The 25,955-nt window shown below is 42.0% G+C and overlaps 1 protein-coding gene across 1 annotated transcript in view; it reads left to right on the top strand.

Moving 5' to 3' along the window:
- The window catches only part of LOC124547828 (integral membrane protein GPR180), a 65,258-nt gene that overhangs the window by 22,438 nt on the left and 16,865 nt on the right, over window positions 1–25,955 (top strand). The window contains exons 3-4 of the mRNA XM_047125133.1: window positions 7,997–8,230; window positions 22,573–22,710. Coding sequence (XP_046981089.1) covers window positions 7,997–8,230; window positions 22,573–22,710 — 372 coding nt within the window. The remainder of the gene's footprint in view (window positions 1–7,996; window positions 8,231–22,572; window positions 22,711–25,955) is intronic.

Below are 25,955 nucleotides of genomic sequence, written 5' to 3'. Positions count from 1 at the left end.
CCTGCAATCACATTTTGTTCTTTCAGCATTCATTATTTAAGAGATATGCTTTGATTGTTTTTTAGATAAATTTATGCTAGGTAGTCTTTTGAATAGTGTGTTTGGAAAGAGATTTTGAGCATGTTGTGGGCTGAAAAAGTGACAAATAAAATAGTAATGGAAAAATAAAACAAAAAAATATCTTTGGAGGCCAAAATAATCCAGACAAAATTAAGGTACTTTTGGCATATCACGAGAACAGTTAACACATCAGAAAAAACTGTAATGCTGAAGTGTATTTTTGCATAATTGACAAGACTGATTCTCCAGGTCTTTGGTACAGAGCTGAGTGGAGTGTCTGAATCAGAGGCTCAAGCAGCTCTGTGGCTGTGTAAGCTCTAGATTACTTGACTTGGATCATAGAGTGTAGGGGTGACATGATCTGCTTAAGAGGTCAGAGGACCATTATACATGGGAGGCAGCTACGTAGAGAGTATAGTAGGGGCTGGATGTAATGGAGCACATGGTTTTCAGGTTAGTGTGTCTTGGAGAACTTCATCCAAGGGTACACGTTTGAAGGAAGCAGGTCAAACACAGGACTAGAGTAAACCTAGAAAACATCATTACTATATTTGTAAATTATTGTAGCTGCCTTGGGAAAGTCCAAATCACTCCAAGTGCTCTTAGAAAGCTCTAAAGTAGAAATTTTTGTAGGTACTGAAATCTGTCTAAGACCCTTAGATAAGTTCAGCTAAACTTTTTACCAAGGACCTAATGGTGTACACAAAGGATAGACAAAATTTAGTTGGTAGTGGTGTGTCTGTCACTGTTAGGAGTGGTTCATCATATAATGGAAGTAGATCTTTCACATGAGCTAGTGTGGGTATAGGTTATACTTGACAGCAGAAATAAATTAATAATTGGTTACTTTTACTAACCCCTGAATTCAGGTGACGTAATTGCTGAAAGGGTCCATGACAGTTTGAGGCTTATTTCAAACAATGGAAATCCCAGGTAGGAATATCAACACTGTAGGAAAAGACAGATTGCTACTAACCATAAAGAAGACACGTCAACTTGCAGACAGGCACACTTAAAAGACTCTCACATATAGCTTTCAGCCACAGCCTTCGTCAATAAAAGACACACACACACACACACACACACACACACACACACACACACACACACACACACACGTGCAACTGCTAACTCCAGCAACTTGACCTGAGATTCTGGAGTTGGCAATTGTGTGTGTGTGTGTGTGTGTGTGTGTGTGTGTGTGTGTTACTGATGAAGTGTGTGGTCGGAAGCTATATGTGAGTGCCTCTTAATTTTGCCTGTCTGCAACTTGACATGTCTTCTTAATAGTAAGTAACAATCAGTCTTTTCCCACATTGTTGAGTCTTATTTCAAATAGATACTCATCCCATACAATTATAGTTGGTGCTGACTTTGATCTGCCCTTGCTATGTTGACGAAAATACATATTCTAAGGTGGTGGTAGGCATAAAACATCATCGGAATTTGTGAAATACCAAAATCTGGGTGTAGTTAGGTGTCAGAGGTGGGCCAGATGTGGTAATCAGTTGCTTCTATAGACCTCCTCTGTCAGGAGACATAGTAGCAGAGCACTTCAGAAAGAACTTACAGAATTTTGTGAGTGAGTTTCCTGATTACTGACCTTGATGTTGTAGTAGGGGGGACTTCAGTGTGCCAGCTAATGAGACAATTGTGCAATCAAAACTGGTGCCAGAGATAATAGTTCGCATGATATTATTGTGAATGTCTGGTATGAAAATTACTTCAAGCAATTAGTTAGAGAACCTACTTTTCAGGTAACATCTTAGACCTCCTAGCCACAAAGAGACCTAAACTTTTCTAATCAGTTAATGTAGAAGGTGGCATCAGTGATCATACGGCTCTGATAGCATCAGCGACTCTGAGTATTACAAGGAATGTTGAGAAAGATAAGAAATTGTTTTTGTTTAGCAAGAATGATAGGATACAAGTTTCAAAGTATTTGAGTAGCCAACATAAAATATTCAACTCTGAGAACAAAGATGTGGAGCACAAATGAATAAAATTCCGAAGTATTCTTCATTATGACATAGACAGGTATGTGCTGAACAAGGTTTTAAGAGATGGGAAAGAACCACTGTGATTTAATCTCACAAAACTGAGCTCATTATGTTTGTGCATGAGATCAAGTGCACCCATGTTGATGCCATGTTCCTTGACTTCATGAAAGCATTTGGTACCATTTTGAGCTGAAAAAGAAGAAAAGAAGAATCAGATCAGATTTGTGACTGAATTCAGGATTTTATTGCAGATAGAACTCAGCGTATAATTGTTGTTGTTGTTGTTGTTGTGGTCTTCAGTCCTGAGACTGGTTTGATGCAGCTCTCCAGGCTACTCTATCCTGTGCAAGCTTCTTCATCTCCCAGTACCTACTGCAACCTACATCCTTCTGAATCTGCTTAGTGTATTCATCTCTTGGTCTCCCTCTACAATTTTTACCCTCCACGCTGCCCTCCAATACTAAAGGGGTGATCCCTTGGTGCCTCAGAAAATGTCCTACCAACCGATCCCTTCTTCTAGTCAAGTTGTGCCACAAACTTCTCTTCTCCCCAATCCTATTCAGTACCTCCTCATTAGTTATGTGATCTACCCATCTAACCTCCAGCATTTTCTGTAGCACCACATTTCGAAAGCTTCTATTCTCTTCTTGTCCAAACTATTTATCGTCCATGTTTCACATCCATACATGGCTACATTCCGTTCAAATACTTTCAGAAATGAATTCCTGACACTTAAATCAATACTCGATGTTAACAAATTTCTCTTCTTCAGAAACGCTTTCCTTGCCATTGCCAGTCTACATTTTATATCCCCTCTACTTCGACCGTCATCAGTTATTTTGCTCTCCAAATAGCAAAACTCCTTTACTACTTGAAGTGTTTCATTTCCTAATCTAATTCCCTCAGCATCACCCGACTTATTTCGACTACATTCCATTATCCTCGTTTTGCTTTTGTTGATGTTCATCTTATATCCTCCCTTCAAGACACTATCCATTCCGTTCAACTGCTCTTCCAAGTCCTTTGCTGTCTCTGACAGAATTACAATGTCATCAGCAAACCTCAAAGTTTATATTTCTTCTCCATGGATTTTAATACCTACTCCGAATTTTTCTTTTTGTTTCCTTCACTGCTTGCTCAATATACAGGTTGAATTACATCGGGGAAAGGCTACAACCCTGTCTCACTCCCTTCTCAACCACTGCTTCCCTTTCATGTCCCTCGACTCTTATAACTGCCATCTGGTTTCTGTACCAATAGTAAATAGCCTTTCGCTCCCTGTATTTTACCCCTGCCACCTTCAGAATTGGAAAGAGAGTATTCCAATCAACATTGTCAAAATCTTTCTCTAAGTCTACAATTGCTAGAAATGTAGGTTTGCCTTTCCTTAATCTAGCTTCTAAAGTAAGTCGTAGGGTCAGTATTGCCTCACGTGTTCCAATATTTCTACGAAATCCAAACTGATCTTCCCCGAGGTCGGCTTTTACTAGTTTTTCCATTCGTCTGTAAAGAATTTGCGTTAGTATTTTGCAGCTGTGACTTATTAAACTGATTGTTCGGTAATTTTCACATCTGTCATTCACCTGCTGTCTTTGGGATTGGAATTATTACATTCTTCTTGAAGTCTGAGAGAATTTCGTCTGTCTCATACATCTTGCTCACCAGATGGTAGAGTTTTGTCAGGACTGGCTCTCCCAAGGCTGTCAGTAGTTCTAATGGAATGTTGTCTACTCCCGGGGCCTTGTTTCGACTCAGGTCTTTCAGTGCTCATACAAGTGGTTCTCTTTTCTCCAAAGGTCTCTCTAATTTTCCTGTAGGCTTTATCTATCTTACCCGTAGTGAGATAAGCCTCTACATCCTTACATTTGTCCTGTAGCCATCCCTGCTTAGCCATTTTGCACTTCCTGTCGATCTCATTTTTATTAATGAAATGAAACTGACAGATAGAAAGATTACTTCAGGAGTGCTTCAAGATGGTGTGATGCTACACAAATATTAAGAAATATTTGAACATGAGGATCACTCTGGGTGCAGACAGATGGGTACACAGATTCCACAGTGGGGGAGTGTTGGCTTCAAGAAGGCCATTTGGTCGCCATAGTGGACAATGTCGAAAGCTCCATACAGCATTTCACAGGTGACACGGTTGTCTGTAAGAAGGAAGCAGTGCCAGAGGATGTTAGCAGATTGCTGGAAGACATTCAGAGGATTGACACTTCGTCAAAGGACTGGCAATTTACCCAGAACATAAATAAATTTAACTTGTTGTTGTTGTTGTTGTTGTTGTGGTGGTGGTCTTCAGTCCAGAGACTGGTTTGATGCAGCTCTCCATGCTACTCTATCCTGTGCAAGGTTCTTCATCTCCCAGTACCTACTGCAACCTACATCCTTCTGAATCTGTTTAGTGTATTCATCTCGTGGTCTCCCTCTGGGATTTTTACCCTCGACGCTGCCCTCCAATATTAAATTGGTGATCCCTTGATGCCTCAGAATATGCCCTACCAACTGATCCCTTCTTCTAGTCAAGTTGTGCCTCAAATTTCTCTTCTCTCCTATTCTATTCGATACCTCCTCATTAGTTATGTGATCTACCCATCTAATCTTCAGCATTCTTCTGTAGCACCACATTTCGAAAGCTTCTATTCTCTTCTTGTCTGAACTATTTACTGTCCATGTTTCACTTCCATACATGGCTACACTCCATACAAATATTTTCAGAAACAACTTCCTGACACTTAAATCTATACTCGATGTTAACAAATTTCTCTTCTTCAGAAACGCTTTCCTTACCATTGCCAGTCTACATTTTATATCCTCTCTACTTCGACCATCATCAGTTATTTTGCTCCCCAAATAGCAATACTCATTTACTACTTTAAGCGTCTCATTTCCTAATCTAATTTTCACAGCATCACCAGATTTAATTCAACTACATTCCATTATTCTTGTTTTGCTTTTGTTGATGTTCATCTTATATCCTTTCAAGACCATGTCCATTCTGTTCAGCTGCTCTTCCAGGTCCTTTGCTGTCTCTGACAGAATTACAATGTCATCGATGAACCTCAAAGTTTTTAACTTGCTATGCATAAATGGGTGAAGAAATCCACTACTGTGTGATTACACTGTTTGTGAAAAATCACCTGAAACAATAACTTCCATAAAATACTTAGGGCTAACGATCCAGAGTGACCCAAAGTGCAACAGCCATGTAAAACAAATGTAAGGAAAAGCAGATGTGAGTTGGAGATTCGTACGATGAATCTTGAGGAGATATAATTCATTCACAAAAGTGATGGCTTACAAAACACTTGGGTTTGGTCATTGTTTGAGTCTTGTTCGTTAGTCTGGGACTCTTACCAGGATGAATTAACAGAACTGATAGACAACTAATTGTTGAATGATTGTTTGGTTGCTGCAAGAACATTACACAGATGCTCAACAATGTCCAGTGGAAAATGGTAGAAGAAAGGATTGTGTTTCACAGAAAGGTATACTATTGAAATCCTGAAGAGTACATTCTGGGAAGAGGCAATCTATGTTTCGCTTTCTCCCACATGCATCTTGCAAAATTACCACGATAAGATATTCTGAGAAATTAGGCCTAATACAGAGATTTACCAACAGTTGTCGTTCCAAAATGCCATTTGGAAATGGAACAGGAAGGGGGAAACAGCTAGTGATACTAGATGTACTCTCCACTACACACCACAAGATTGCTTACACGTTGTAATCATTGATGCAATTAGTTCAGGAGTCCACTCAAAAGTATCAGTGGTTGCAGTAACATATTAGACCTCTTAGTGATGAAGAATCCTGAGCAAATAAATAGCACCAGTGACCACAAGGTCATTGCAGCGAGACTGCGTACCATATTATCCAAATCCACCAAACATAAATGTAAAATTTATCTACTCAGAACATCAGATAAAAGTTTGCTTGACGCATTTCTAAGAGAGAGTCAAAGCAACATAAATCAAATTAAGACGAGTCTTACCATCCTGGCAGTATACCAGTTAGGTTTCTTTCGTAATATGCTGATGAAATAGCCTAATTTTTAACAGTCATATACAACTGCTTGCTCGATGTAAGATCTGTACCTAAAGTCTGGTAAGCTGCACAAGCCACAGCAATATACAAGAAAGGAAACAGAAGGAATCTATATCATTGACATCGATTTCTAGTAGGATTTTGGGACATGTACTGTGTTTGAACATTATGAAATGCCTCGTAGAAAACTATCTTATGACACATAATCAGCTCAGATTCAGAAAATATCATTCTTGTGAAATACAACTGGCTCTTAGTTCACACAAAGTATTGAGTACTATTGACAGGTCACAAGTTGATTCCATTTTCTAGATTTCTAAAATTCTTTTGACACTGATCCTTACAAGTGAGTTGTAATCAGTTACCTGCCAGAGAGGTCATAGTTTTTAATAACTGATGGAAAGTGATCTAGTAAAACTGAAGTGCTATCTGGCATTCCAAAGAAAGTGTTATAGGCCTCTGCTGTTCTTTATACAAGTGGTTTAGGATAAAATCTGAGCAATCCTCATAGACTGTTTACAGATGATGCTGTCATTTACCATCAGATTAAGACATCAAGTGAAAAATGTGTTGCAGCTCACAAGTAGTGAATTGTCTGTTGATGGTAACTCCAGGTTGTAATAACAACAATATAAGGATTAGGATAGACTGCTACTCACTGTAAAGATGAGTAGCAGATGAGCACAGTGAGAAGACTGTCACAATGAAAGTCTTTTCATTGTGCATGTCTGCAAGTGGTTGTCATTTGCAGCACCCTTACAGCACAGTGATATGTTGATATTCTACACCTCATTTTATTGCCATTCATGGTAAGCCATCCTCAGCTTACAATTCGGCGAGAGTTTCCACTGCTTGTCTTCATGCTTGCCAAATCCAACCTTGGCCAGCAAGGTTACCGAATCTCTCCCCAATTGAGAATGTTTGAAGCATTATGGGCAGGACTGGCCAACCATCATGGGTTTTTGATGATCTAATATGCCAGTTGGACAGAATTTGGAATAGTATCCTTTAGGAGGACATCCAACAACTCTATTAATTGCTGCCAAGCCAAATAACTGCTTTTGTAAGGGCCAGAGGTGGATCAGTGTGTTACTCACTTGCTCAGTTTGCGAAATTCTTTCTCTTGAATAAATCATCCAATTTTTGTTTGTATGTACATGTACATCACATCTTCCAATTTGCGTCCCATTCAGATAATTCCTTTATGGTGCATCATTTTCCTCCGTTGCCCCCTCTCTCGCCTCCCCTCCTGCCCTCCCTCCCTCTCTCTCTCTCTCTCTCTCTCTCTCTCTCTCTCTCTCTCCCTCCCCCCCCCCTCTCTCCCTCTCTTCTCTCTCTCTCTCTCTCTCTCTCTTTCCCTCTCCCTCTCTTCTCTCTCTCTCTCTCTCTCTCTCTCTCTCTCTCTCTCTCCCCCGTCCCTCCCTCCCTCCCTCCCTCCCCCTCCCTCCCTCCCTCCCCCTCTCCTTCTCTCCCCCTCTCCCTCTCTCCCCTCCCCACCCCCTGTCCTAGTTTTTGGAACTAATAGTTGCAACCTTGGTCCAAGTGACCTGCCCTTCATTTTTAACATTTCCCAACCCATACCTCTCTGTTTGGTGAGGAATAAACTAATACTTTCAAAAACTAGGATAACATTGTTGGTTTTACTTTTATTTTTACATGTGCCTATCAGCATTACTAAATATTTCACCTCTAGAAGGTAAATACTTGTCACCAATTCTGTTTCATAATTTATTAGTTTTCTCACTTGCATTTTCCTTGTAAAACAATTGAAATAATGAAAACACAGGTCAGTGTAAAAAATTGTTGTGATCTTTTAAGATGAATGGAACTGAACCTCTTTCTGCATTATTTAACTTTTTGTTTTAATTTGAGGTGTCTTCTTTTTTCAGGGAACAGTGGAGCTGTATCTAGCATTCTTTCTCTGCTATATGGTGCTTGTACCACTGCAGTTGTATGCAGCAGTTAGACAGAGTCATCCTGTCACCAGACTGTTCACTGTCAGTCTCCTGCTGGAGTTTTTGGGTCTCGGATTTATACTGCTTCATATAATTAAGTTCTCACTCGATGGCGTGGGTGTCCAGGAATTATCCATAGCTGGAGACATTTTTGATATATTGTCGCGGGTATGACTTATTTCTGTATTTTACATATTGAAGTAATTATTTGGTTCGTAAATTATGCACCACAGTTACCTAAGTTATAAGTGCATTTTATGTTATTAATATCAAGTTTTCTTGCATAACTGACAATGTTGAGTACCCTTACATAAAAAAGTTACAACTGTATTATAATATGAAAAAGGAAGAAAGTGTATTTATGAATCTGACAAGCATCACCCAAGTCTGCAAGTGCTATAAGTCCTACCTAATTAGCATCATTCAAATGACTACTAAGACCAATGCTAGAAGCAAAATAGTTTCACCATTTCCGCAACTACTTATTGCCGATGTATGGCAGATGCAGAAAACAGTGTTCTTCAGAATGCATATTGTACACATCACAAAATGATCATGATTGATGCCCACAAAAAAAAAAAAGTTTTCTTAATTGGGGATAGAGGGGACACTGATAGAAATGGAGTCCCTTCATTTGATAAACGTGAGGAAAAAGTACATTCAAAGAATTGGGTATTAAGATTAATCAGCAAACTGATTCTAGGGATAGACAATAGCATGAGAGAAGAAAACACCCAACATTAAAATGCTATGAACAGATTATATTTTGTAACTTGATAATTAAGAAACAGCAGAAAGAAGTTTCACAAGTCAGAGATATGTGAGAGAAACTGAAAGTAGATCCATAAGTTATACAACAAAAGCTGGTTACAGAGTCAGAAAAAAAGCATCCAGGGTATAAAAAAGTAAGATAAAGTACAAGGCATAAACAGTCAGACAAAAAATTCTACAGTGTGTGTGTGGTGTAGATCACCTACGTGACCTGTCTCTTTCTTAAGTATTCTGTTATTGTCACCTTTTTACTCCCACAGATATGCCCACTGTTTCTGCTATCATTTCTGACCTCCCACACATTAATTTATTTTGATGTGCATCTCTCTCTCTCTCTCTCTCTCTCTCTCTCTCTCTCTCTCACTCTCTTAAAAAATGAAAAACAGAAAATTCATGGAATATGTAGAAGATCCTCTCTGCATAAATTTGATAAACAGATTTTTTTAAAGAAACAGTTCATTGGAGCAAAAGGAAATACTAATTTATTGTCACTGAGAAGAGTCTCAAGAATTATTCACTAGAAATATTTCTCAAGAAAGTTATAGCAGTTATACAAAATAATATAAATACACATAAAAATAATCTAAATATACATCTGCAATGGTGTAGCCCTACATTTGGCTTGCTGAATACTGGGGATTTATGTTTATAAATCCTGTGTAGTTTCCCACAAAGAAACTGTTCTAGTTCCTTTAGAGATGCAGAAAGTGGATAATCTACCCTTAATGGGGTTTTCACGTACAAACCACGGTGACTCAGTACTGTTGAATTTTTCATTTCTTGTTTCATCCTCTTACTCGATAAACTAATTGTAGACATTTCCAGCTATACGCATGTTTGCATTATCATCTCAGATTATGCAGTCCCCTGTTGGGAACAATTCCTGTGACATGTAGTGCACATGGCTACTTAAGTTCATTCTATAGGTAACTGATAACTGTTGATTTTACTGTAATCACGTTAGGGCCACCCTAACTTTAACAGGACTTCCCTCCACTGTGTATCAAAGATGCAAGTAGTCTGGGTTGTACACTACCCTTGCTGTTCTCAAACTGTGGCCCTATCCTGCAGTTATGAATAGTGGACCAGCAGACTTTGCAGGCCATACTACGTGTTTCCATTGATTAAAAGTTAAGCATTGCACTCTTTCACTGCTCAAGGCTCTTCTTTGAGTTCACTTAATTTGTACAAGGTTTGGAAGTAACAGTACTATCATCAGTGTTTTACATATATCGTCCTCATCATACTGTTTTTGTGGACTTCGTCATCTCTGCTTATATGTTAAGCTCAGCACTTGTCTTCTCATTAGGAGCCACATATCATTTTAATGGCATTTGATGTCTATCAGTTGATATAGTTTCCCTTCCACTACTATTTTTTGCAAGTGAAGATTTTCACTAACTCTTTAGTGCTCTTGACAGTCTCTCTCTCTCTCTCTCTCTCTCTCTCTCTCTCTCTCTCTCTCTCTCTCTCTCTAACTCTACCATGGAGCTATTAGCTCATTAAAATTTACCCTCACTTAAACACTGTAAGGTTTGACATCAAGGTTGGTGATCATCACAAATATGTTATCAAGCCAAGACACTTCTATTGATAATTAATGGTGCAATTTCGGGCACACAGCCAAAACCCCGATTAACCCTCACTTCCCAGATCAGGCAGAGGTCAGAATGCCAAAAAGGTCTGATAATCAGAGAAAAATGAAACAAGTCATTTACAGAGCTTAATTTTGGACACTGAAAATCTATTTTAAAAAATGTGGAGTGTTTTTTTGTTTCAATTTCGTAAAACTTGACACAGCTCTATCATGCCACTTCTTTGCACACAGTATGTCCATAGCTCTAGTGGTTGACTGCTGTTCCAGATATTTGAGGGCAGTCTTGAATGCATCCTTTGCTGTAGAATGGCTGATCTTTTCGTATTCTTCCTTTTCTTCATCATATGACTTCTCATGCTCAACACATTCTGTTGTAAAACAAGATTACTTCTCTACTGATCTTCAGGTTCTTCATTGGTGACAGCAGCAATGTCACCTTCTGCTAGCCATTCCTTTACTTCAGCAATTTGGACATAATTATGAAGAGTTTGCAAATCAGTGACTGAAGCTACAGCAATTGGCTCATTAGATTCTGGAAGTTCCAGGTCTTTATTTAGGCTAGGACAAACTTTCTTCCATGGTTTTTGTAGAGTGGTTTTCTTAGGTACTTCCCAAGCTTGACCAACTGTACATATTGCATCTTTTATGTTGAGGCCTTTCATTGCTTCTAAAAGATCACAACGCTCTTCTGTCTTCTCTAACAAATCGCTGATGTATTTCCTCCTGTAATGTTGTTTTAACCACTTCATAACACACTGGTCCATTGTCTGGATTAATGAAGTAAATTTTGGGGGCAGAAATATAGCTTTTATATCACCTACTTGAAGTTCAGACTCAGAGGCGTGGCTTGGGGCATTGTCCAGCAATAAAACTGCATGGCATTGTACATTTTTTGATTTTAGCAGCTGGAACAAATGCAACAAAAACCATTCTTTAAACAAATTACCATTCTTCCAAGCACTTTTTGAGGTTTGTAATAAATGTAAACTGCCAGTGTGTTTGTGTTTTTGAAGGCTCTTGGTTTCTTGGATTTGTCGTTTACAAACAACAGCAACATATACTCACCATTTGCATTGCTGCATGTTGCAATGGTGATCCTATCCTTTGTTTGTTTCATGCCTGTGACTGTTTCATTCTTTGAGACAAGGGTTTTTGAGGGAGCGTTTTATAGTTTAGCACACTCTCAACAATGTTTGTATAATTGATCAGTTACCAGATTATTTTCTGAGACTAGTGTTTCAAATTTTGTGACATGCTCTCTACCTTCATCTTCATCAGCAGAAAGCTTTTATCAGAAAGAGCAACTTTCCTAAGGCCGTGATGATGTTTCCACCAGTGAAGCCAACCTTCACTTACTTGCAGTCTGTTGTCTTCAGACATGCCACCCCAAGTTTTTGGTGCAATTGAATAGCTTCTATGATAGGGCCTGAAAGGGTGGTCCCTGTAAGTCTTTCCTGGCAACACCAAACCCACACTGCATCATTCAAGAGCTCAAGTTTTGGTTTTGTAAGTGCTAGTCTAGGTTTTAAAATGTTCTCACCATCTACAGTTAACCCAAAAGCTTAAAGATCTTTTTCATTGTTTTTGCAGTCTTTAATGAGTGTCACTCTAACAAGCATTTCACATGCTCATTTAGTAACTGACTCACCTTTGTCAGGTCTCTGCAGAACTCTTAGTTTCTCTTTGATTATGCACACAACATTTCCTTTTCTGACTTGTAACAATTTTTAGTGTTTCAGAATCCTTACACTACTGAATCACAACTTTAAAACTGTATAAAACTACACAGTAACCTTAAAATTAAAAGGAATACAGCAATAAACTTGAAAAGCTTACAAATAAAGCAGCAGATTAAAGAGTACAGTAAAGCGAACAGTTTGGTGTGACAAGAGTCTGTCAATTGAGCATGCGTGAGGAGTGTTATTCAGATGGACACCTGTTAGGACAGGAGCAACATCAATCGACAATGGTGCCACACTTCTTGGAGCAGATGGATGGTTGAACACATGGTCAGATAATTCGAGGAGTTGGTTAATAAAAGATCAGATAATTTAGGTTCTACATCAACCCAACCATCGTATTCAGGTGCTACAAGTTGTGTGATTATGTGTACTTGCCACCTGGACTCCCAGCGGATTGTGAAATATTGTTGCTGTTGTGCCACTATTTATAGCAGAGTTCAACTCTTGGTGTCCACTAAATCCTTTGATGCTCATTTGTTTTCCAGAGCTTGCAATGTTATTCTGTGAAGCTTACATTCTCCCAGTTGTTTCCAGCTCTGAAAAGCAAATGAGCATCGAAGAACGTAGCAGGCACGGGAGTCAAACTCAGTCATATGTGGTGGTATGACACCAACAATACTACATAGTCTGGTTGGGATCCAGGCAACAGGTATGTGTAAGAACATGGCTCTCAGCACATGAAGAAGACAGCTGAATTGGTTTTCCAAATATAGTGCACAAAATGGAACCAACAACTTGGCTGTGTAACTGAAAGCACACCATTAATCAATCATGCTTAAAAATTTCGGGGTTCACTTCCAGAGATATCAAAGTACAAGGGGAGAACAAAGAACAGTGCTAATAAATTACAGTTAAGTCAGATAATGCATTACAGATTTGTAATGTTTATAGTAGCATAAAATTATTTTTTCCAGCTCCTCTATTCAGTATTTTTAAATTGTCTTCAGACATGATCTCAGATTAATGGGTAGCTATAAAACTGAATTTTTAATGACACTGAACATGGAGTAATTCTTTTGAACCTCCCTGTATAACACCATTTCCAAATACTGAACTAAGATGCGGGACAATAAGTATTAGTGAACACTGGGTGAGATGTTTGACCACATAATTGGAAACCTGATTATTCAGATGGCCAAAATGAGGTGCTCTCATGAAAATAAGCTCTAGCTATGAAACACCACTAAGCTGCTTGATGTGATGTCCTAAAATAAGCAATAGCCTCATTTTATGTGAGAATTGCTCATTATAGAGCGGATATAATTGTTCCCATAGAAAGAAGGAACGTCATCTCTCTGCCATATAAATTTTGTGGGAGTGTTTTATTTAACTATCATTTGACATCTTATGTTGCACTTACATGTAGAAGCATTGCTTTGAACTTATTAAGACCAGCTTTGTAACTTCATCTTTTATGACATTGTATGAATGCAATTAACTAACAATTTTTTGAATTATGCAAAATTCTGTTTAGTTAATTCATTTCATTTGCCATCAACTGTGAAATGTCATTGCTTTTTGCCCAAATTTTCCATTTGAAGCACATTTTGTAATTCTGTTTCACTACTTCTCTCATACAAAAGACTGCAAAATTTAAACTCTCTCTGGATCCAGGACTGCAGAGTCAAAAAGTAGTATTTCTAAAAGACATACACATGTGCTTAGCGTGTTGGCATATTGTTCACAAACATTTCACTCATTTGTGCCAAATGTGGACCTCAGAAGATATAGAAGACTGTGGTGTGTTTAATAATTATTGCATACATATTTTGGTTGATGCAGCCATGTAGTCTAAAATGATACTCCACTTATATGTCCTCAGTTACTGTTAACACAGTGATTACTTCAACATAGGCACATTTTGATAAGTCATATTTATTTATTTGTTGCTCTACATGTTCCAAACATACATCATAGTGTGAAAGCAAGTGGGTGTGGAATGAGTCAAAACATTTAATTCATTATTATGTTCAAGTTGTTAATGATCACACACAGATGTTAAAAATACAAATTAACAATCACAGGCAAAGGTTAGAAATACTAATTTCAAATATTCCCTAATGATATAGAGGTTGATTTATAACATACAGAGATAATTTTGTGGCATAAACTTCTGATAGCCTCCAACTGTCCGAAGGTAGCTGACATTGTGCCTTGGGACTGAATTACTGTTTGCTCCCCTCAAATAATCACATGAAATCTCCTGAATACTTGACCAGTTACCTAAAAGTAACTTTTTGGTCTAGATATTAAGTGTTACCTGTTGAGTGGCAAGGCCATTTAAATGCTTGGTAGCTATCACATGTGTGCTTTGAGCACCAAATCATTAACTATGGGAGCCACCTTGAATTGTCTCAGACTGAAACTCAGCTGTGTTCACTTATACTTCCCCAGAATCCTCATCTTCACAGATGTTGGCACAAACTTAACTCTCTCCCACATACTGGTTTTAATGGCTTTTTTCAGTATTTATTATGAGCATTAAATACTCTTTATTTTATCCTAAGACATTTGTCTTGCAGACTTAAATTGAATAAATATATTAATGTCAGCATATAGTAAAGCAAAGTCCAGGTAGAATGTAAGTAGTTTAGGAGTGAAGATATCAACTCACTGAGTCGTAAAAGCATTGAGTTATTGACAGAGACATAAACAAGACCGAATACTTCGCTAGTTCTGAGGTAAATCCTTTTTTGAGCTGTAGCTGCCCCCCCCCCCCCCTCTCACACGTGCGCGCACACACACACACACACACACACACACACACACACACACACACACACACACACACTTCCTTGGTTACATAGTGCTGACAAATACACTCAATTCAACTGGTACACTGTAGCCATACAGGTGTTAGTGGGGAGCAGGGGTATGTTTGTGTGTCCACATGCATGCACTTTAGTGCTAAAAAGGTGCTTTCAGTCTTGTTTATGTGCCCGTCGACCACTCAATACCTCCAATACCTCTACTGTTCGGTGAGTTGTTACCTGTACTCATAAATTATTTAGTAATCTCATTAAAATTCTGCCCCAATTTCATGGATTTGACAGCAGATATATCCTTAATTTCTCATACATGTGCTCAGTTTCGGAATATTTTCTGTTGACATTGATGATAGAAGTAATTCCTAAATAGGTACAATCACAAAACTGGAATATTATACATTGTAAGAAGTTGTCATAACCATCTGTTCTAACATGACAATGCATAGTTGTTGTTTACAAACCACTTCTGTCTTTGTCATTGGCATATTTCAATGACAGGAACCTTTTTTCTTCCTTTTCATAAATATTTCAGTTTTGATGTCTGTGACACAGATGAAGATAATGCACAGTTCGAGTTTATGAAGATGATAACTCCACTTGTTTCCCTAATTGTCCCATTATTCTAAGATATCAACTTTAAAAACATTAACAAAACTGTGAATTAGCATTTTAGGCACTTGAACATGCTATATCGAACAGTCTTTTATATATTCCATTGAAACTGAAGATTTGTTATCTAATGAGCATCATTACATGGAAATCGCATAAAACTGTTTAACAGCATTGCTGTATGTGTGATTTCATGAAAAATTAAATACTGGCCTACTCATTATATCATTAAACAGTGGACAACTGTATCAGAGGATGAGATATATACTGACTGCTTCTGTATGTGCATCTACTGTGGAAAACCTGCTGCTTGATCCTAGTCTGTTCGATAAATTGTCCTTTCCATCACACACCTCTGTTATCTTAGTTAGTCTCCATTTACTGCTCTTTCGCCAGAGAAAGCTAGTTGAATGTTCTACTGTAAGTAGTGACATCGGTGAGTTTACAATATCATCAAGTGGGTGGTATAAGAGGTTTGCCTGTTGTATGACATTTTACATGGCGTTTTATAAAATAGCACTGAAATAATAATCTTTCATTTTACTTCATGCTAGAGCCTTATGGTAACTGGAACCTTGATTATTTCTCTCATAAGAAACCACTCATATAAAAATGGGCTATTTTTAAGTCCATAGAGAGGTAGAAAATGAACTTATGGAATTGGAGAACTGAGAGAGAAGTTTCGATAACAGGAAGTATGTTAAGTAAACGGTTCAGATGACAACTAGAAATTCAGTTATCTTGTAAATGCAAAATAGATAGAAGTGAAGATGTTTCATAAGTTCTTAATACATTAAACAATCAAAATTTGATAAGAGTTGTAAATTATATCCAAGTATTTTATGCCAAGAACAAAGTTAATAAAACTAATAATTTAAGTGAAATTCATGCAGTTGACTAATTAAACAAAACTCATTATCATTAAAAATACATTTGCTCGCTGCAGATGATTCCCAAGCAGGAAATTTGCTGTTTAACATTGTGTGTACATACCTATGGTATTACCTTCCGATGACTGGAACCTTGATTATTTCTCCCATAACAAACCACTGATACAAAAATGGGATATTTTTGGTCCATAGAGAGGTAGAAAATGAATTTATGGAATTGGAGAACTGAGAGAGTGTTATAACTTCAAGCTGAACAAATATATTTCAAGGACTATGCAGTACATGAAATTCACAGAGCAAGTAAACAGGGTAAGACGGTGTCACTTTTAACAGTCAAATCATAACTGAGTCCGAGTCTAGCGGCCGCTGGCTGGCTGGCCACTTAGGTGGCGCTGCTGCTGCGTGGCTGGCAGACAGGCCGCATGTAGAGGGCGCGCGTAGCGGCACTTTGAAAGATCAGAGAGTCACAACGCTTTTCCCCCCTTTGAAGTTTTTGCACAGGTCTTGATGGATCTGGCCTGTAGATTGCTAACGTCCATAGCTGTTGTTTGACTGGCCGTAAAGTCTCGAGGAGGAGGCTTCCCGTACGGACGGAAGTGTCCCCAATGATAACGGGTTGAGATGACAGGAGACGTGAGGGTCGAATCTGCTGGGGCCCCGTGCACCAATCTGCCCATTGCGGCAAGTCTGGTTGTTATAACAGGAGACATGGGCGATGTGTCCGCGTCCGTAGGAGAAGGAGGCGAGTAGAGTTGCTCTGACAGATGATGGTCATCTGGTTCCTGCATGGGCACGTCTCCTGTTGGCATCAGTTCTTGTGCTGGCACCGATACGATGGTGAGAGGACTGCGTTGTGAGTAATGAGAGATTCCAGGATCCCGAGCATCAGGTAGAGCCAAAGGTGGTGTAGCGGCATCCAGAACAGGCGTTGCCTGCACATGAGGCCGCAGCTGGTCCGAATGACGCACTGTAACACCCGTGTCCGTCTGGATTTCATACAGGCGTCGGCCACGATGTCGTAAGATGCAGCCAGGACTCCATTTTGGCCACCTCCATATCCCCGTACCCGTACAAGGTCGCCGGCAGTGAACCGGCCTAGCGAAGGCACCCGCGGCCGTGAGGTGGAAGGCCGCAGAAGATGAAGTAGTGTGCGGGGCTGTCGGCCATGTAAGAGCTCAGCCAGGCTGTGGTCGCCCATGGGGGTGAAACGGTAAGAAGCCAGAAATTGGAGAAGCGCATCATCAGCAGCAGAAGAAGTCAGGAGTTTCCTCATCTGAGCCTTAAGTGTGCGGACCAGTCGTTCAGCCTCACTATTTGACTTTAGATGGAACGGAGGGGCCGTGACATGCATGACGCCGTGACGGGCACAAAAATCCGCAAAATCGGAAGAGGCAAATTGCGGACCATTATCAGTAACAAGAGTAGAGGGTAGGCCTTCCAAAGATAAAATGCGAGCTAGAGCATTAGTGGTTGCCGTGGTGGTAGGCAACGTGCAACGGACAATGAAAGGAAAGTTAGAGTAGGCGTCAATAACGAGAAGCCAATAAGTACCTAAAATAGGTCCCATAAAGTCAGCGTGAATATGCTCCCAGGGCTTCTCAGGCAAAGGCCACGGTGACAAAGATGACTTCGGGGCGGCGGCCTGTGACGCACAAGGGCCACAGGCAGTGGCCATGTGCGCGATTTCAGAGTCGATGCCGGTCCAGTACACATGACGGCGCGCCAGAGATTTGGTGCGAGAGACACCCCAGTGCCCTTGGTGAAGGAGGCCCAAGACCAAAGCACGCAAAGACACAGGTACCACAACACGCGGCGAAGCATTTTCAGTGAAAAGGAGGATAACACCATCCCTAGCCATGAGGCAGTAATGCAAAGCGTAGTAGTTCCGCAACGGATCAGAAGTCTTAGCAGATAGACGATCTGGCCAACCCTTCTGAATATAGCGTAAAACCCGGGAGAGGGTAGGGAACCTGTCCACAACCCGCTGCTCGGCAACATCCAGGTGGAAACATGAAAGTTCATCCCTATCGAATGCCAGATCAGGACCCATGGAAAGGCGAGACAGTGCATCAGCATTCGCGTGTTGAGCCGTTGGCCGGAAATGAATCTATAATTGAAACGAGACAAGTAAAGAGCCCAACGCTGGAGGCGGTGTGCAGCCTTGTCGGGAAGTGAGGTGGATGGATGAAACAAGGAAATAAGTAGTTTGTGATCCGTAACAAGATGAAATTTGGATCCATAGAGAAAAACACCAAACTTATGAAGAGCATAAATAATGGCCAAAGCTTCTTTTTCAATTTGAGAATACTTTTGTTGGGCATCCATGAGCGTTTTGGAGGCATAAGCAATGGGTTGTTCAGAACCATCAGAAACCGGTGCGCAAGGACTGCAGAAACCCCGTATTGAGAGGCGTCAGTGGCAAGAACAAGATGTTGGCCAGGTCGATAAGTAGCCAGGCATGGGGCCTGTTTCAGCATACTCTTCAATTTCTGGAAAACCGCATCGCATGACGCGGCCAGTGAAACGGCACGTTTTTATGCAACAGGCGATGCAACGGCTGAGCCACCGTAGCAGCAGACGGTAAAAACCTGTGATAGTATGCTATTTTCCCCAAGAAGGCCTGCAGTTCCTTAACAGATGTAGGGCGAGGAAGGGCATTGATCGCAGCGACAGTTTGCTGAAGCGGACGAATACCATCCCAAGAGAGTTGAAACCCCAATTACGTGATAGATGCCTGAAAAAATTTGGATTTATGAAGGTTACACTTAAGACCGGCAGTCTGTAAGACATGAAAAAGTGTGCGGAGATTCTGAAGATGTTGTTCAGTGGTGGTGGAGCCAGTGACAAAAATGTCCATGTAATTTGTACACCCAGGGACAGTGAGCAATAATTGTTCCAAGAATCGCTGAAAGAGAGCAGGGGCGCTGGCAACCCTGAAAGGCAATTGTTGGCATTGTTAGAGGCTGAAAGGCGTGTTAAGGACCAGAAACTGCCAGGAAGCAGCGTCGAGAGGAAGTTGATGATAAGCTTCTGACAGGTCAAGTTTAGAAAAATACTGGCCTCCAGCAAGTTTAGTGAACAATTCTTCAGGTTGAGGCATAGGGTAAGTGTCGATGAAGCATTGAGCATTTACAGTGGCTTTGAAATCGCCACAGAGACGAATATCACCATTTGGCTTAGCAGCAACAACGACAGGAGAGGACCACTCACTGGAAGTGACAGGAAGAAAGACCCCTGAAGCAGTGAGACCATCCAGCTCCCATATGACCTGATCATGAAGGGCCACAGGAATGGGCCGAGCCCGAAAAAACTTTGGCCGAGCAGTGGGTTTGAGTGTGATATGAGCTTCAAAGTCGTTTGCACGGCCTAACCCAGGAGAAAAAAGGGACAAAAATGACTTCGACAAGGAATCCAATTGAGCATAAGGAATAACATCAGAGACAATATTGACAGAGTCATCTATGGAGAACCCAAAAACGCGAAAGGCATCGAAACCAAAAAGATTCTCCGCATTACTATGGTCGACCACAAGTATGGGAACAGTGTGAACGACAGATTTGTAAGATACCTCAGCATCAAATTGTCCCAAGAGAGAAATCTTCTGTTTGTTGTAAGTCCGTAAATTGCGTAGTGACAGGTGACAGGATTGTAGAACCCAACTGAAGATACGTCTGAGAATTGATGATAGTGGCAGCAAAATCAGTATCCACCTGCATGCGAACATCTCGACCAAGTATTTGCACAGTGAGGAATAACTTCCCTGAAAGAGAAGAAGTACAATTGACAGACAACACAGAATCAGAATTGGCACCATGTTCATGAACATCACGTATGTGGTAGGATTTGCAAATGGATGACACATGACCCCCCCCCCCCCCCTTTTTTTTTTTTTGACACACGGCCCAACATTGTGGACAATCCTCACGTGAATGTATCGTAAAACACCGCGGACATGAAGGAAGTTGCCGTGGGTTTTGCTGCAGTTTCTTAGAGGTTTGTTTACGATTAGGCTGATGCTGCACTTGGGATCGTACTGCGGCCACGTTGGCCGGCAGGGACATGCCACACGCTTCGTCAAGATTGCGCAAAGGTTGTATTTCCCCGACGTCACCCCATGCCTCTATTTGTGCTCCAGCGGCGTGAGAAATTTCAAAAGACTGAGCGATGGATAGGACTTCATCTAGAGTCGGATTTGGCAACTGAAGGACACGTTGCGTAACTTCTTTGTCGGGCGCCAACCGGATAATAGCATCCCATACCATGGAATCAGCGTAGGATTCTTTGTGAACTTCAGCAACAAATTGACACTTTCTACTGAGGCCGTGAAGTTCAGCAGCCCAAGCGCGATAGGGTTGATTCGGTTGTTTTTGACAACGATAAAAGGCAACAAGAGAGGCTACCATATGCGTATGCTTTTGAAAATAGATGGACAGAAGTGAGCACATTTCAGCAAAGGACAAAGACGCAGGATCTTTCAAAGGAGCCAATTGCGACAACAACTGATACATTTGAGGTGAAATCCATGAAAGGAATAGAGACTTACATGTTTGGTCACCCGCGACATGAAAGGCCGAGAAGTGCTGTGGAAGACGTTTTTCATAATCAGACCAGTCTTCCGCCGTCTCTTCGTAAGGAGGAAAAGGAGGAGAGATGACGACGAGAGACGCCCCGCATTTAATGCCGCAACAAAATCACGAATTGCATTTGTGAGAAGCATTTGGTGTTCTATGAGACCTTGCAATAGTTCCTCTAAAGTAGTCATGCAAACACGTGGGTCAACGATGAAAAGAAAAATTCCTACCTCGTCGCCAATTGTTGTAACTTCAAGTTGAACAAATATATTTCAAGGACGACGCAGTACATGAAATTCACAGAGCAAGTAAACAGGGTAAGACGGTGTCACTTTTAACAGTCAAATCATAACTGAGTCCGAGCCTAGCGGCCACTGGCTGGCTGGCCGCTTAGGTGGCGTGGCTGCTGCATGGCTGGCAGACAGCGCCGCATGTAGAGGACGCGTGTAGCTGCGCGGCGGCACTTTGAAAGAACGGCGAGTCACAACAGAGAGAAGTTTCGATAACAGGAAGTATGTTAAATAAATGGTTCAGATGACAACTAGAAATTCAGTTATCTTGTAAATGCAAAATAGATAGAGTGAAGATGTTTCATAAGTTCTTAATACATTAAACAATATAAAACTTGATAAGAGTTGTAAATTATATCCAAGTATTTTATGCCAAGAACAAAGTTAATAAAACTAATAATTTAAGTAAAGTTCATGCAGTTGACTAATTAAACAAAAATCATTATCATTAAAAATACATCTGCTTACTGCAGATGATTTCCAAGTAGGAAATTTGCTGTGTAACACTGTGTGTACATACCTATGGTTAAGAAAGATTAAACAAAGAATTTAGGATAATAAGTAATTAGAGAAGATGTGAAGCAGCTTGTAGAAAATAAAAAAGAGCTACCAGACTAAGATTAGTGTAAGGAAATTGTTTTGTGAGATGCCTTTCAGGCAGCTGAAATAACTTAATTTGTAACAGAGAATGAATGAACCCACTGAAAAAAAGAGACAGGCTAAGTTGTTTGTTACTTTTCAAATTGTACCCAAGTTAAAAATATTAAGACTGACATTTATTTCAATTCTAGAGATATTTAATTGAAATCAAGAATTCAGATGATCATTGTTCTCCGCCCAAAAAATTCATACCAATTTTATGGCAATTTAGTTACATATCAAACAATGGAAAACCCAAGATGGAATAATGACAATATTATGAAAAGAATAGGTTGTTACTCACCACGTAGTGAAAATGCTGAACGTAGACAGGCCCAACAGAGAGACTGCTAAACAAATAAGCTTACGGCCAAAATGTCTTCTTCTGAATTAGAAAACACACACACACACACACACACACACACACACACACATATATTCACGCAAACACAACTCAGACATTCATGACCAATGATTCTGGCTGTGTTGGCAGCAGTAGTTTTGTTGTGCCTGTCTGCGACCCAAATTCTCCATTATTTAGTTGCATAACAGCAGTTTGAACATATTTTGATCAACTTTCTTGTAATTCTTTCAGTTTTTCAAATAGTTTCAGTCTCTTTTTATTTTCTGCAGACTATCTTCATGCTGTTGCTGCTGCTCCTTGCAAAAGGATGGGCAATTACAAGACAAGAATTTACATGGAAGCCTCTTGTCTTTGGAATATGGTTCTTATATGGAATAGTACATGTACTGCTGTATGTGTGGAATATGGTATGTTTTACTTTTTTATTATTTATTTCTACTTACTTCTATTCACTTCTTCCAGTATACTGGGTGTTGTAACGGTGGCCCGCGAACAACAACACAATGAGTGAGGACGGACACGACCGACGAAGGACCTTACAACACAACAATAACAGACAACAGAGTCACGAACCAAACAAGACAACCATGCTCGCTCGTAAAGAAACACGAAAGTCAATATGCTGTCTAATGCTAGGTGATATGTCCTGAGACGCACGCGGTTTAGTCTCGCAGGCTGAGCGACAGGCAGGCGCTTAAGAGTACAGGGCTGGGGAGGGAGCCGCCGATCCACCCGGAGGCAGAAAGGGCTGGCGGCAGGCCCTCGGGGAGACGGCAACTGGGGGCAGGGACGGTGACTCGAGGACCACGTCGGTACCAGAAGGAGGTAGGGACAGAGGTGGCGGCGCAAGTCCCGTGGCGGCACGCGGGCGGAGCTGATTATGTTGGCAGCGCTCCAAGCCTTTCGATGTCTGCACCGACGTCACACGCTGCCCACGGGCCGCGACGACCGTGGTGGGTGTCCAACCCACCTTGCGCCCGAACTCGCGGGCCCACACTGCCGTGCCAGGGGCGTACCAGTGAGGGCCGGGAGCGGGGGCCGGAGGAGGATGGCATCAGCAAATGGAGCAGGGTCCGCGGCCGTCACCCAAGAAGGAACTCTGCCGGACTGCGACCGTCAATGGGCATGGTGTGATAGGTGATCAGAAACAGGGTGAGGGCCGACATGGTTGGAGATGTGTCGACCGCGTTAGTCAACTGTTGTTTAAAAGTGCGGACAAGCCTCTCCGCCGCGCCATTGGATGAAGGGTGGTGCAAAGGTGGGCTAGGGATATGTTTGATACTGTTGGCCTGACAGAAGTTGTGAAGGAGGATGCCGTGAATTGGGGACCATTATCGGAGACCATTGTGTGTGGCAAACCCTCGATGGCGAGAACCTGGGCCAGGGTCGTGAGTGTAGCCTCCGTGGTGGTGGATGCCGTTTGGACAACATATGGGTATTTAGAGTAGGCATCAACAATGAGCAACCACATGGACCCCAAAAACGGGCCCGCAAAATCGATACGGATGCGATCCCAGGGCCAGCGAGGCACAGGCCAGGGAGCAAATGACTGAGGGGAACTCGCCTGGTGATGCGCACAGATAGTGCACCCACGGACCAGGCACTCAATATCGCCATCGATGCCGGGCCAATACACATGCCGGCGATCCAAAACTTTCATACGGGACATACCCCAGTGCTCGCGATGCAACAAACTGAGCACCCGAAGCTGCAATGCCGGAGTAATAACCACCCGATGGGCATCTGACTCCATGGCTAACAGAAGGACATCATCGACCACAGAGAGCCTGTGGGACAGGTGGCACCAGGGGCTGAAATCGGACTGCATCCGACGAGTCAGTATGACGGCCACCCGTGGACCACGTAGTCGAGAACCTGCCACAAGACAGGCTCCTGGCGGGTAGCCGCAGCAATGTGAGCAGCCACAAGAGGCAGACCGAGCGCATCCTGGCGGGCGGAATCAATGTGAAAGCAGAGGACGTCCTGTTGGTCAAAGGCATGATAGGGGCCTGCTGGGAGACGTGACAAAGCGTCTGCATTAGCATGGTGGGCAGTGGGCTTATACCGGATGGTGTAACCATAATTACGTAAAAACAATGCCCAGTGCTGGAGACGTTGAGCCGTCCGCTCTGGAAGGTGAGAGTGGGGTTCGAAAAGTGTAATCAAGGGTTTATGGTCCATCAGGAGGGTGAACTTTGTCTCAAATACATACGGGTGAAATTTTTGGACAGCAAACACGATCACCAGAGCCTCCTTTTCAATCTGGGAGTAGTTCCGTTGTGCTGGGGTCAACATCTTATAGGCATAAGCGATGGGATATTCGGAGCCGTCGGCATCCCGGTGCGCAAGGACGGTCCCAATGCCGTACGCCCACGCAACTGCCGCCACAACCAAGGGACGGTCCGGGGAAAAGGGAATAAGACAAGGGGCAGGCTTCAGTATCACCTTAAAACGGAGAAAAGCCTGGTCACAGGCAGGGGTCCACTTAAAAGGTACCCCTTTGTGACGCAAGTGATTGAGGGGTTGAGCAATGGAGGCAGCCTGGGGCAAGAACTTTAAGTAATAAGTAACCTTGCCCAAAAACACTTGGAATTCAGATAAGTCTTTGGGACGAGGAAGGGCCTTAATGGCCGCGACATTACGACCCGATGGGCGAATGCCATCTTTGCTAAACCAGTGGCCTGAGTATTCCACTTCCGGTTGAAAAAAAACAACACTTGTCCAGCCGACAGCGTAAACCAGCAGACTACAGATCATGAAATAAGGTGCTGAGGTTTTGCAAATGTTCCTGGCGGGAACGCCCAGTGACCAAGATGTCATCCAGATAATTCACACAGGCAGGGATAGGCTGCGTAAGCTGCTCCAGGAACCCCTTAAAAATGGCCGGCGCCGAAGAGACACCAAAGGGAAGGTGCTTGTACTTATACAATCCGAAAGGGGTATTGACAACCATGATGTTCTGAGATTCGGCATCCAAGGGCAACTGGTGGTATGCCTCAGCCAGGTCGATCTTAGAAAAATACTCTCCGCCGGTAAGCTTGGCAAGAAGGTCTTCCTGTCGGGGAATCGGGACTGAGGGACTGAGCATTGATTGTAGTGCCAAAGTCCACACATGGCTGATGGGACCCATTGGGTTTCCGTATGACCACCGGTGGAGTCGCCCATGCACTGTAAGTGACAGGCTCCAGCACGCCAGCGGCCTGGAGCCGATCAAGTTCCTGCTTGACCGCAGGCCGTAAGGCCACCAGAAGGGGCTGGGCCCAGAAAAAGCGAGGCTGTGCATCCGGCCGGAGGGCGAGTGCCCCTGAAAGCCGGAAGCACATCCGAGATCCAGTGAAAACGACGACGCAAAAGAGGAGCACAGATCGTCCATGTCCTGAAAGGGAACAGCTGTGGAAACAACCTTAACTTCATTGGAAATTGAAAAGCCAAACAGTTGAAATGCATCCAGGCCAAATATATTCGAAGCCAACGGATGGTCGACGACAAAGAGGGTAAGGAGCCGGGGAACACGCTTGTACGTTGCCTAGACGACGAACTGCCCACGAAGGGGAATGGAACCGTCTCCGTAGGCAACCAAACGGTGACAGGGAGGCGACAACGCAGGAGAGCCCAGCCCAGTATATGTCGCCATATTAATGAGGGAGACGGT

This window comes from Schistocerca americana, chromosome 1, assembly GCF_021461395.2.
Source record: "Schistocerca americana isolate TAMUIC-IGC-003095 chromosome 1, iqSchAmer2.1, whole genome shotgun sequence".
NCBI classification, from domain to species: Eukaryota; Metazoa; Arthropoda; class Insecta; order Orthoptera; family Acrididae; genus Schistocerca; species Schistocerca americana.
The sequence above is the reverse complement of the archived record's forward strand: the minus strand, read 5'-3'. Positions and strand labels throughout refer to the sequence as shown.